Consider the following 13,862-nt stretch of genomic DNA (forward strand, 5'->3'; position numbering starts at 1 on the left):
TGGCCAGATAGTAGGTTTGACTAGAAGCAAAATAGATACTAGTGCGCACAGTTCACATACAACAACTGCAAAAACACAGAAAATGTTAGAAAATCAGAACGCGGCCAGAAACACTCTACTGAATTAAAGAAGAAAAGGAGAGACAAGCGCACAATATGTGGTACTGCTATACTGCCACCAGGCACGCTATGCCGCCTCCTTCACATATCACTTCTTTGCCACCCCTAGCCTGCCACCACTATCTCCATCCCTTTACATATATCTCAACTGATTTACACACCAAGGTTGTTTCATAATTACGTCACTTATAATTAAAAACTATGATTAATAATTTATTTTGTATTAATTTTTACAACTTAAGACATAGTTTTAAATAGAACTGAACCACTCACAAGTCAAAAAAACGCTCAAACGCAGCGTATCTTCGAACGCTGAACGCACCGAGACAAACTTCAAAAATAATCGCGTCCACCAACTTTATCACTGATTTTCTAATTCTATTTTCGCCATGCGAACGGATAGAAAAATTCTCCCAAAGTTTTGTAATATTTTACTTCTTAATGGATTTGATCAAAAGCTAGGAATAGAATTTCAGTCAAGTTTCACATTTTTCTTGAGAAGGGCTCAAAGAAGCGTTCATTTAATTTAAACTATTCCACTAGCGAATGGAGTACTATTTTTTCTAAAACGTGTGTCAAAGAAATTCTCCACAATTTCTGTAAATGTTTGCTTTTCTTTTTGTTGATTTTATCACACAAGAGGAGGCTGTGAATAGACAATCAATGGCACGGTTTTGGGTTCACTTAATAAACGTCCTTCCCGCAGTGGATGGCTGTTGCATGCACCTACCTGGGAGTTGCAATCCTAAGGGTTAGCATTTTTAATACAATAAGGGACACACAATACACTTGCACTACATTCACGTAAACAAGCACCCCAAGGCACACACACACTGCACCCAAGGGCTACCTTCCCTTGTAGATCCTCCATTGTTTTAGGGGTTAGGCGTAAGGCCGATAACTCTATCCTGCAAAACCTTAATACGTCTTGAAAGCTCAATTTTCCAATTGAAGAGGCTAGTAGGGCTCTTCGTGGGTAATGCAAGAAAGAAGAAGTAGAAGAAGAAATTCCGTTCTGCATATCTTAGATGAATCACTTAGTGCTTCACAGTAAGACAAATTTTTATGAAGGGAGAAATTATTATTTTTATACAGTTCCCTTGGTTTTGTATTCAATCCTTTATTAATCAAAGTGGGAGCCGTTTAAAAATAATTGTTCTATTATGTTATATAAATATTATTCTATACAACAGTAGGAGAATTTGATACTGAATCTATTTTAGTGAATATACTAAAGCTACTTACAGATCATGCAGGTGATTAGAATCCTCATTATCATGGGGAGTCTGTCTTCCTGCTTTTTCCTCGGTTTCCCTCACAGGATCTGGCCTTTTATCACCTCCAGCTCCGCCCGTACCACGTGTTGCCCCACCGCGTTCTCCTGTAAATACACAAAACGATTAATATTTATGAGAATGGAGATGTAGAGTCCAAGTATGTAAATAACTGTAATAAAAAGTAATTTACTATCAAGTATCCCGTAAATAGTGTAAGTTGTGCTTATTATAACAAGCTGAATTTCAAGTCACGTTTTAAAATAAAGTTGAACAGTAAGAAGTAATTATTTTATTTTGTTTCTGCAATATATTAATGGTAGGTGAGTAAATTATCCTGAAATAGTACTTGAGAGAGTAGTAATTCTAGGAGTAATCCAAGAACTCTAGGAAGTATGGTTCAGCATTACACCTCCTTGATTGTAGCCTAAGCTTGCTAGCCACTTATATCCTGTATTTTATAAGTTTCTTTTTGAAATTACGTAAATATATTTATTTCTCTATGCCTAAAATTGTATGTCCCTTCATTTTTAAAATGCCTTGAAGAGTTTCCATAAATTTGTTCCCTGTGATTATTTCTAAAAATTGGAAATAAAATAATTTATAAGAGTAAGAGAAAAAATGGAAGTATACAACCACCATTTTGTCTACCGGCTGCACTATGCTTTCATTGGTCAAGGCGTAGCCTATTTGAAGAAGGTGTGGAGAAGGTTACAATCCCTGCTTTCTATTGGCCTAACAGAACACCCACATTTCACACTTCCAATACGCCACTGTTGTTGGTCAATTCATTATAGTAGATTATTTTTATGAAGAAGATTATTAAATTATTTTTTACTAATTTTCCATAATAGGTATTTCTTGAATTATCGAATAATGCAATAAACAAAAATTTTACTTTAAAAACACCAAAAATAAAAAAGTTTTTTAGATTATATGTTTTTATTTTTAATTCTAATAAGAGCTAGAAACAGGAAAGTTCTGAAAATTGATTTTTTTAATCGAAAAAAGGGTTAAAGAAAAATGGACACGATGTTCAATACAAATCTGCCATTTTCTAAGATTATTTGAATTATACTTCTTAGAAACATGCTGAACGTTTGACTGCTTTTTTGACTAAGTTGGAGTTACGAGGGACTGGGACACATTTCATCAGTAACATCCTTCGTACCCTTAGATCGTAAATAAGGAAAAGCTGTTTGAAGGAAAGTATGTAACAGAAGGTTACTTTCAGATGTACGTAAATCGCGAATAAAAAACAAAATTATTTAAATCGACTTTTCGCCTCAATTTTCATGTATGAGTTTGGCAGATTATGTAGATTATTTCAACTGTACGGACCAATTATGAAAGCTGATGTCTATCATGTACACTATAAGAACGAATAATGAATGAAAATTGCACTAATTGAAGAACTACACGGTCTAGCAATTTCATATGACGGACGCTTGATATACTAATTAGTACTGAAATAGGTTCAAATCTACAATAGGTTCAGAAGATGGCTTTACAAGATTCCATTATGTTTTTTGTCCCTGAGAGGCAAAAACAAAGTTCACAAAAACTGTATAGCGTAAAACATATCTGACGCCAGGGAAAATAAATCACATCGAGCAGAACAAGTAAAGTTAGATTGCTTCGTTGTAAAACTTCTTGAACTTTTACGATATCCACAGTAGCCGGTTTTGGCCTCAGTTGGAAAATACCAAAATTTAGTTGAATTACAGTATCACAGTAATGACAGATCTAATTTGGGCTAAACTGTAAAACCTAAAAACAATTGCGCTACATGATCTGAGCAGAATAACTGATGAAAACGACTGCAATGAAATTCTAAGCAATTCTAGACCAGAGTTACTGGTATGTGTACATGCACATTAGATATATTTCATAATTTGGCCATACCTTTTTCAGACTATTGAATCTATAAATACCTATGTGTGTTCTGGCCAAGCTCTCATCGCCTCCATTTTTTTAAGAGCAGAATAGGTTCGCATTATTCAATACAGCCGAACAAGAAATTAAGAAAATGTAAGAGGTAAAAAAAAAAAAGAAGAAAAACTTTGCTAACAGAAAACTAAAAGAGAACGCAAAAATGTTTGATAAAGAAGTTGAGAAAAGTAACCTGAAGATAAGAAGAATAACCTTGCACGCAGTAAAAGTTGAAACACCATTAAAAACTTGTCAGTGAATATCGGCTGACTAACAAAACTTCTAACTTTAGCTTTACGGTTCAATTGCATTAAATAAGTTAAGTTGCTTTTAAGTTGTCTTTTCTCAATATGTTTAAATTTTAGTAAATATATAAACTAGCTGCATTGGAATATTTAATTTTCAAAAAACACAGATCTGTTTTGCTTGGACGTCATTAAAAGTAAAAAGGCTATCATCAACAACTGTCATCAAAGACCATTTTCAGCGCCATTTTGCAGGAACAGTAGATTTTATTTTCTTTTCGCTTGCTTCTAGGACAGGACTTACTTTCTTTCAATTTTGAAATGAGATGGTATCTTGTAATCTTGAGAATTTTCTTAAGCCAGATCTCACCGTATTTCCTAACAAGATCGTGTTAAGTTCCTCTTTTCTACTAGAATTTTAGAGAAATAAATTATACTGCAACTATTCACTTTGAGTTAATCAACATGTATATAAACAAAGAAATGTAAGACTTTAGTAACATAAATTAATATTTTGTAACAGTTGAAACTTTCTTAAGTAACATAAGTTGAGTTGTACGTCACAAGATTTAATACTACGTTTGAAACAGCTACTTCAAACTACGAGGGGGTACCCAAAAAAAACCGGAATTATTTTTTAAAAGCTATTTATTTACAAATTTTTTACAGAACAACCTTATCCCCTTCAAAATACTCTCCATTACAACTAATACATTTGTCCCACCGGTGCTTCCACTGTTCGAAACATTTTTTGTAGTCATCTTTAGAAATGGCTGACAGCTCCTTCTTCGTTTTTTTCTTAACCTCTTCAATGTTGTCAAATCGGTGACCTTTCATGCCCTTTTTCATGCGTGGAAATAAGAAAAAGTCGCACGGAGCCAGGTCAGGCGAGTAAGGTGCGTGGGGCAGCGGAACCATGCCATTTTTAGCCAAAAACTGTGTAACAGAGATGGCTGTGTGTGCAGGTGCATTGTCGTGGTGGAAGAACCAGTCTCCTGTTTGCCACAAATCGGGTCTTTTTTGGCGAACACTATTGCGCAATCTTTTCAAAACTTCCAAATACAAGGTTTGATTGACGGTCTGACCTGGGGGGACAAACTCTGAATGGACTACGCCTTTGGCATCAAAAAAGCAAATCAGCATTGTTTTGATGTTTGACTTGACTTGACGACATTTTTTTGGTCGGGGTGAAGATGACGTCTTCCATTGGCTCGACTGTTGCTTTGTTTCTGGGTCATAACCACAGCACCATGACTCATCACCAGTAATGACCTTTGACAGAAAGTCTGGATCAGTTTCAAGCTGTTGTTTCAACACACGACATGTTTCAACTCGATGTTCTTTTTGATTGTCAGTCAGAACTCGAGGAACAAACTTGGCAGCAACCCTTTTCATCCCCAAATCTTCCGTTAAAATTCGCTGAACCGAGCTCCAAGATAACCCACTACTCTCTGACAGTTGATCAATTGCCTGTCGACGGTCTGTGAACACCAGCTCTCGAATTTTTTCAACATTTTCGTCGATTCGGGCAGTTGATGGACGTCCAGAACGAGGTTTGTCATCAATCGACATGTCGCCATTTTTAAACCGAGTAAACCACTCGTATACTTGAGTTTTTCCCATAGCGTCATCTTTGTAAGCTGTTTTCAACATTAAAACACTTTCAGCAGCATTTTTGCCGAGTAGAAAACAAAATTTCAGAGCTGCACGTTGTTCACTTAAACTTGCCATCATAAAAAACGAAAAAAGAACAAAACAGCGCTGGTAAAAACAATCACTGCAGATGAACAGAACAAGCCAGGCAGTCAACACAGGCAGGACTGAACTGGCAAGGAATTGCGCTATACACGTCTAGCGGCAGAAATGCGTACTACATAAGCTCCATGCGCGGCAACGCAATTCCGGTTATTTTTGGGTACCCCCTCGTAAGTATTTGTTAAGAATTCAAATTAGCGAGGAATTGGTTCAAATTAAAAAACAACAATTCGTCTTTTTGCCGACTTTTCGACTAATTGGCAAAAAGACGAGTTGTTGTTTTTTTTATTTGGACCGATTCCTCGCTAATTTGAATGCAATATTTTTACGGCCCCTAAAAGCTAGTACAAATTCAAACTAATGTTTCAAATTTCAAAACAACTATTAGTCATTCAACTATATTACGTGTTCTAGCAATCATCACTTTGAAAACACTGCGATTAGATTAGTGTTTAATTTTATTTATATCCCTTACCAATTAGACTATGCAGCGGGAATTTGGCGTATGTGTCTAATTTACGATTTGAAGTTTTGGAGGTTAGTTATTCAAATATGTTCCTGTCTCACTCATCACATTGGCTGACAATAAGTGTGAGACGGTAACACAGTTGAAATAAATTCTCAACATCAATGTAAATAATCAACTTCTGGGTTCTGAATTCCGAAACAAATCAGGGTTGCAAATATGCGTGTTACGACGGATAAAATCAAATAATCCAGCATTGCGGACTTGATTAGTCTCTTTGTGGAGTGCGTGCGCAGCACAACCTGAAAACGCAAAATCGGATCTGACAATAAGCATTTTAAAAGTCAAAAAAGGGAGTAATGGGAGATCACGAGTTAGCTGCGAATGAGTAGCACTCTTAGAGCTAAGATTGTTCTGTTCTTTGATTCTGGGACTTTTTTAAGTCATGTACTTTTCTCCGGAAAGTACTTAAATGAGTGATAATTCTACCTTTACTACTGTACACAGGATCCAAAAATTATCGTCGTATAATATGCGTAAGATCTATACAGTTTAATGGGATTGCCTTGAATGAAAAAAAAGATAACACTTTGGTGCTATTCTGAATTCTCTCCTCCAAAAACTCAGCATGACCTTGGATAACAGATTAACCCCTCTCAGTTCTTTCTCATAAGGGAGCAAAGCAAGAGATCAGGTTGGAAGTGTTAAAAATTGTAAATTACTCACAGTTTTCTGGGATCTTAAGATAAAGGATTCTTTTCTAGGAATCTAGCCAAGATCAAGAAGGCACTGTAGGTACAAAGAAAAAAGAAGAAGAAGAAGAAGAGTGATGACAAAACACATAAAAGGACCAGCTGCAGACCCCAGTTTTAAAGGATCTGCAAATCATGACAACAGTATCATCATCTCCTTTTTTACGTACAGGTGGTTCTACCTAAGCTCAGCCAAAGTAAACATCTGCCAACTGTAGTGGAAGCACTAATAGCTTTAAATGCGCCTCATATCCGGTGTCATGTCATGCACCATTCTCTGACTAACTGAAATACAAGAAGAAATCTATGCAGTAATTTCCTACAAATATTACGCCTACGACCCCAAACAACTACAGAGTCAAATTCGTAAAAAAAAATCCACTTTTTCAAATGATAACTCCAAATCTGTTCGATTGTAAAACCTTCATGCAAAAATGCAGCAACAGTTTTTTTAAGGAATCAAGCAGATTTTAATGATATTGCCACAATAGTTTTATTTACGTCACCCATAAATTTATGTGCTATTTTTTATGACAATAAATTGTCACTTAAAGGCAGCCATTCGTACAATTTTAACAAACTGACAAAGAAACATATATAAAACTCCTATTATAAACACTCAGCCTCCTCTGTTCAATGTAAAAGAGACGGAGCAGTTCTCAGGCAGTAACTCGCACTTTGGTGTTTTCACTTAAAGAGAGAACACCTAACACGCAACGACCACAATTCTCTTTCACTTTGTAGTGGTTAATAGTGGCGTGGACCAAGTTCTCTCAAGCGTAACCACACCAATTTCCTTTCTTTCAAAATTCACTAAGTGATTTATTCAACTTATTTCCTCTAGTAAGTCTTTAGAAGAATTAAGTTATATTTAAACTTCAAAGGTTTTATCATATTGAATTAAGCTAATAAGCTATTAAAACGATTTAAACAATTTTTTTTTGTTCTATGATTAAAAACATTTTTAACTGCGCTACTTTAAAAAACTAATGCTTCACCATGAATATAATAATTTTAATTAGGCACCTCCTAATGGTGTATCACGTACGCTACATTCCCTACCTTCTATTACTTTACTCGGATATAGTACTTCCTTCCTGTTCCAATACACCTTTTAGATTTAATCATGACTCATACAAAGAGTTCATTGAGAAGCCTACACTCTCGTAAGCCCTCTCAACTAAATATCACACCCACTTCTCAAGCCCATTGCTTCTAATGTAATTCACAATATAACAATTACCTTGAACTTTACGATGTTACAAAGGCTGTCACATAACATTGGCGTTCTGACTTCAATGAGACGATTAAGATATGAGTAGATGTAGACTAAGAAACCAGTCATACCAACCGCCTTAAAGTAAATCCTAAAGTAACAAATCCTGGCACCAATGAAAGCTGTGGGATTTCTTTGAGAGCCACATCAGAGAAGGTAATTCTAATTATTCGGGCGAAAGCTATAAAACTACAGGATGTACCAGACCGATCTTTATCTGGAATATTGAAACCTGAGAAGATAATGCTACAGTCTCTTAATGGCAAACCTCTCAGATCAACTCATTATTATGAAGAATTTCATTAGAAGTATGTGCAGCGCACTTCTTAGTACTACACAGGACTACCAACGGAAGTATTTACTTTACATCAAGTCATCAAAACGGATATCCTATAACAAGTACTAGTTCTTAAATTAGCTCCAGAGAGCTTATCAATATAACTTCTCGGATCAGGTATTTTTATAACCTGGAGACTCTGTTTGTTTTTTGTTCTCCATTCTACGTCCTCTCATTATTATAAATATCGATCATTAATAGTCAAAGTTAGCAACTTTTACTGATTTTTTTCTCAATCATCATTAAATTTTAAGTAAAATACTCATTTTAAATAGGCTGGAATAAAACGGCTAAATGTCCAGATCTAATAGAAAGAAGCTGCCCTGAATTTTCCTAATTACAGAGACATCTCACTCACTATCTACATTTTATAAAAACTTGTAATTCTTTACATTATACTACTTTCCGATCGCCTGATTTCAAGATATCACGGTAACTTCAGTAAAAGGATGATCCACAAATAACGATATTTACTCAGTAAGCATTATTATATTCTTAAGTCAGCCTACTGTAATGTACAACAAGAAATCCTCAACAGCTCCACAGTTGGTAAAACTTGATTAAAATGACGATAACGGAAGTGGTTGAAGTGGTCAAGTTTCGCAAAGCGTTCTAAGGATTGTTTAGGCTTGAATAAAAGCCTAAACAAGGAAACTGTCTAGCGTGCTTTCCCATTAATTTACTAGAGTGTTCTGTAGAAAGAGACAAGCATAAAGACAAGTGGCAACTGTCGTGAATAGAACAAAGTATTTGCTGGCAATCAAGAGAAGTAAGTAATGGGGGTACTTACATAGGCTTGGAGATAGAGTTGTAACAGTAATGGGTCTTCATTAAATGAAGATTTTCTGTTTGTATTGTTACATCAATATTTGTGTAAGTAACACTGAATACACTTCGAGGAAGAAACCATCCAGTTGAGTAGCATTCACGGATTAAACTAAAGAATTATCGTTATCACGTTACTAGGTTGACTTAAGACATTTTAAGGTCTCGGTTGATGGTTCATTTGGAAACGTACAAGTTATCGTAAATGATTAGACGAATGATTTCGTTTATGTGGTCTATTTGTGTCTTTATATATAGCAGCAATAATAATTTATAAGGAAAGATATAATTTAACATCTCTCACCTTACGTTAAGTTGCGAATAGGAAGCAAAAGTAGGCGGAATTTTAGAAAAATATATATCAAAACGTACTGAACTGGTTGCCAATTCTAGCAGCCAAATTGTGAGCTAGCCAAATTCACTAGAACGAATAACTCATATTTTAATTATTGCATATATTATAAATTTGTAACTATATAGGCCTTTCTAGCCATTAGAATTTAATTTATACTTCCAACTAATAAATTTGGATAAATGGATATTACCATGGATTAAAATATGTGTTCCTTAAACACACCTCAACTACTATACATTGCAATCACTATATTCTGAATACTCCCGACACTTTTTACTGATAAGGCTGTGATTACTGAATTTCATTATAGATAACTTCTTTCATTTTCAGTGGTTTTTGTAATCCTTGAAGAAATCTTGACCTTATATTAAGAATTACTCGCCAAGCGCTCCCTTATCTCTAACTTCCAATCATCTAGGAGTCATTTTCCTTAAGGAGGCCTTCCTTGTGTCTTCAGCACCTTGCCAGGTGCTTCTTGCTTAACCATTTCGACCACTTCAAATCATATAGAACATTCAAGAATTCCCTACTCTTCCTAACCAAAAATGTAACCCACTTTCCTGATGAACATGAATTAGCTGTGACTTCTTAAACGGGGGATAGAGATATAAAAAGTATACTTTAATAGAAATTTTAACTGAGAAATGAATAATATTCTGGTTTGATTGGGAGAAGAAAAAGAAAATTGATTTTATGTTGGAGAACTTTTAACATGAAATGGAATCTTCGATCAAAGAATAGAAAAGAATATCAACAAATGTACAAATAAACATATTTTTCGCTGAAAATTAATCCGACTTTTAATTTTTTTCTTTCAGTAAGTTAAGTAAGAAAAATGGCAGACAATTTTTGAATATTTGTAAAACTGAGCAGAACCAGTGAACCCGCCGACAATATGCTCTGTGTAAGTTAATTAAAATACACTTCAATTGAGGCACCAGTGATGGATGCAGACAAAGTAACGCCCACAATAACAACCATTACAAACAAACATACTACCACACCGTAGTAGAGTAGCGCACAAGAAGGCACAAGATATATTACACATCAAACCGGATGTGCAGAATGACATCATCAGTTCTTTACTATTAGGCGTACACACAGAGAGAGAGAACGATAGACTGTCATTCATTCGCTTGTCAAAATTTACCCTTCTTCATTTTTATGTTCTTGCTTAATATTTTTATTCAAAATTCTTGTTTTTCTTAAATTAAAAAATAAATTTCAATTTTGTCAAATGGCATTTTGATGATCAGTTTTCCGTTCTAGAGTCATCAGTCTACCGGAAAAAGGTGGACATTCTCTATTAAAAAGGCGGAAATGAGAAAGTATGCGAGCCTAAAATTAACTTTTCCAACACCATACAGTAACATACATTCGTTATATGTTGGTAGAATGATAAAAGTTGATAGAATATAAAAAACGAATAACGACGAAGCGAACCAAGCGAACAATGGACAGAAGAGGAGTCTGTGAGGAACAGAAGAGGAACGTATCCTAAATATATACGAGGGTCGTTTGAAAAGTCCGTGCTAAGTCAGACAGATAGCACTACTGGCGCGTATCGAGGTTATGTTTAGTTAGTAGCATCTCTTGGAAGAACACACACCAAGTTTCAGCCAGATCGGTCTATTTCTTTGTGTTAGGCATTCGTTTGTATCGAGGAAGTCGAGTGATTTTCAAAAAATGGACGAAAAAGAATTTCGTGTGTTGATTAAACACTACTTTATGAAAGGCAAAACGCCTGAGGAGACTAAAGAGAAGCTTGATAAACATTATGGTGACTCTGCACCTTCGATTAGAACAGTTTATAAGTGGTATCAAAATTTTCGGAGTGGCCATATGGGCACAAGTGACGCTGAACGTTCTGGACGCCCTGTTGAGGTTACTACTCCAGAAATCTTTGATAAAATCCATGATATGGTGATGGATGACAGAAGAGTGAAGGTGCGTGAGATTGCTAGTGCTGTGGGCATCTCGGATGAACGGGTACATAATATTTTGCATCAACATTTGGACATCACGCTTGACCAAAAACGAAATCGTGTGAAGTGTTGCAAGGACGGTTTGCAGCTGTTCCAGAAGAATCCGGATTTTATTCAAACGAGGAGGTGATTGCAGAAACGAATGGCTATTTTTCAGACTTGGACAAATCCTATTATTCGGAAGGGATCAACAAACTAGAGCAGCGTTGGACGAAGTGTATAAGCCTAAAAGGAGACTATGTTGAAAAATAAAAAAGGTTTACCCCAAAAAATTAAGTAGTTTTTATTTTTGCACGGACTTTTCAAACGACCCTCGTATTCACCTTGAAGGAATATCAACTCAAGGCACAAAATTTTCTTGAAATACAGTCGACTCTCGATAATTCGAAACTCGATAATTCGAACTCTACAGTTGCTAACTTCGGTAAATCGAAAAAAATCAGTGTATTTAGATGCGCTCGATAATTCGAAATCCTTTTCTTAACAACAGGGGGAGAGAAGGCTCTATAATTCGAAGGAGGCCGCTTCCCCTCTTTATAATTCGAATTTTCCCTAGTAATGTTTACTTCTCATTTTCCGCTTATTGTTCATTTCCTGCGTAATGTTTCCCTCCTTTCAGCCCAGTTTAACTTTCCAATTCTCTTTCCTAGTTTTTCACGATGGGAAGTACGTCTCCCTTACTTAAAAAAATTATCGCGGCCGTGAAAAGTGGTTCGAAGAAAAAAGATATCGCCAAAACTTTCAATATTCCACCATCAACGCTTTCTACAATTCTAAGTCACTTGACTAAGTCAAGCCACATTGAAAAAAAAAACTGTTCTTCATTTTTTTAATTAGGTACATAATATGTATATTACATATACATATGTAATATACATATTATGTATATTATTATTTATTGAAATGTTAATACATATGTAATTTTTTGGTTCTTTTTTGTCGTTTTCATTATTTTTACTTTTTTACTTGAGGCTATATATCGTATGTCTAAAACATAGGTAAGTTCACACGTATTTTCAATATACGTATGTACATACATATATACATAATAACAACTCTTAATAATTCGAATTTTTTTCCCCCCTTCTTGATAATTCGAAGTCTCGATAATTCGAATTTTTCTTGTAGTCCCTTGGAATTCGATTTATCGAGAGTCGACTGTATTTTCCTATTTAAACTGAAATCTTTAATTTTCTTTTTTGGCGTTTATTTTTGCTACAATCAGCGCGTTGGCGCTATAAGTAACAATGATAACAGAACTATGAATCACAGAGGTGTACAAATGGAGAAGTTACCCAGTGGTAAAACACTCCAAAAACATTAGACTGTTAGTCGCTCTCTTTATATGGGAGAAGATCAACAAGGCCACCGACCCTTAAGGCGTCTTGTCCGGGTTGTCAGGAAGAGTTCTTGAAGAAAGATTTTGAGCTAGAGGATTTATATGAGATTGCAGGTTGAAGTGGAGTTTTCTGTATCTTGTTTTAGCAACTTGTGTGACAAAAGGAATGTTAAGGTCAGTGTTTATAGTCAGGCTGAAGACAAAATGCAGCACAAAACAGTTGGAAATATTTTACATTAAAGTGATTGAATACTTTGGAGATTTGTGCGTTTGGTTGAAGCCACAGCTCTATTCCATACGCCCAGATGGGTTTCAAAATAGAAATATAAATTAGTCTTTTGTTGTCCAGTCTTTAAATTTAAAAAAACTGAAATATAAATAAATTTCAAGCCAAATAATTAGCAAACATTAATTTTTCAGTTTTGTTACAGAAATTAATCGTATAAATATCTAAAATTGGACTTCATATTGATAGCACTATTACGGTATTTTTTTTTTTTTTTTTATGATTTAGGGCGCGTCAACATCTTAGGTTATTGGCGCCCGGAGCTTTTTTCAGTGCACTGCCGGCCTCCGGACAGTGTTCTCTCGTTACAGACAACACTGTACATCACTGGACAGTGAGCTGTAAGAAGCTCCTAGGAAGAGAAAATCTAAGGGTCAGCTGCTGGATTCGAACCCGGGACCTCCGCGTGGGAGTCCAGTATGCTAACCCCATAGCTAATCCCTTCCCTACTATTACGGTATTAATTTTAGAAACAGAAATATTCATTTTTCTTTCATATTATTGACACAGAAATTTACTGATTTTGAATTCTGACTCTGCATCTGCATATTTCAGCTCGACTCAACCCTCGATCATCTTGAAAGATGTGAATCTTTCATCCAAAACAAAACACTTTTTGAAAGAAGCTTGATCACGTATTGAGAAGCGCGTAAAATTATTATTCTAATAAATGGGTGAACAGAGAACTTCCGTAATAGACATTTCCGGTAAAAATTGCAAATTAAAACTCTGCACGATTATAATACTTCCTTTTACTAGCTCAGAACCTCTCTGTCTCTCTTCCAAACACTCCCTTTTCTGCGTACCAGGATATCAGAAAACCTGTCTTTCTGGTGTAAAGTTGGTATCATAAAATTGATAAGATAGCAGGCAGCCGTAGTTCCTCCAGGGGCAAAAGAGAAAGCGGAACAAATTG

The 13,862-nt window shown here is 35.4% G+C and overlaps 1 protein-coding gene across 5 annotated transcripts in view; it reads right to left on the reverse strand.

Moving 5' to 3' along the window:
- Window positions 1–13,862, reverse strand: part of RhoGEF2 (Rho guanine nucleotide exchange factor 2) — a 501,746-nt gene that overhangs the window by 173,822 nt on the left and 314,062 nt on the right. For all 5 annotated transcript variants that reach the window (XM_074130469.1, XM_074130467.1, XM_074130470.1 and 2 more), the window contains one exon: window positions 1,365–1,500. In XM_074130469.1, the coding sequence (XP_073986570.1) occupies window positions 1,365–1,500 (136 nt within the window). The remainder of the gene's footprint in view (window positions 1–1,364; window positions 1,501–13,862) is intronic.

The sequence above is a fragment of the Rhodnius prolixus genome, unplaced genomic scaffold (genome assembly GCF_049639745.1).
Source record: "Rhodnius prolixus isolate KJV_2025 unplaced genomic scaffold, Rpr scaffold_4, whole genome shotgun sequence".
Lineage (NCBI taxonomy): Eukaryota > Metazoa > Arthropoda > Insecta > Hemiptera > Reduviidae > Rhodnius > Rhodnius prolixus.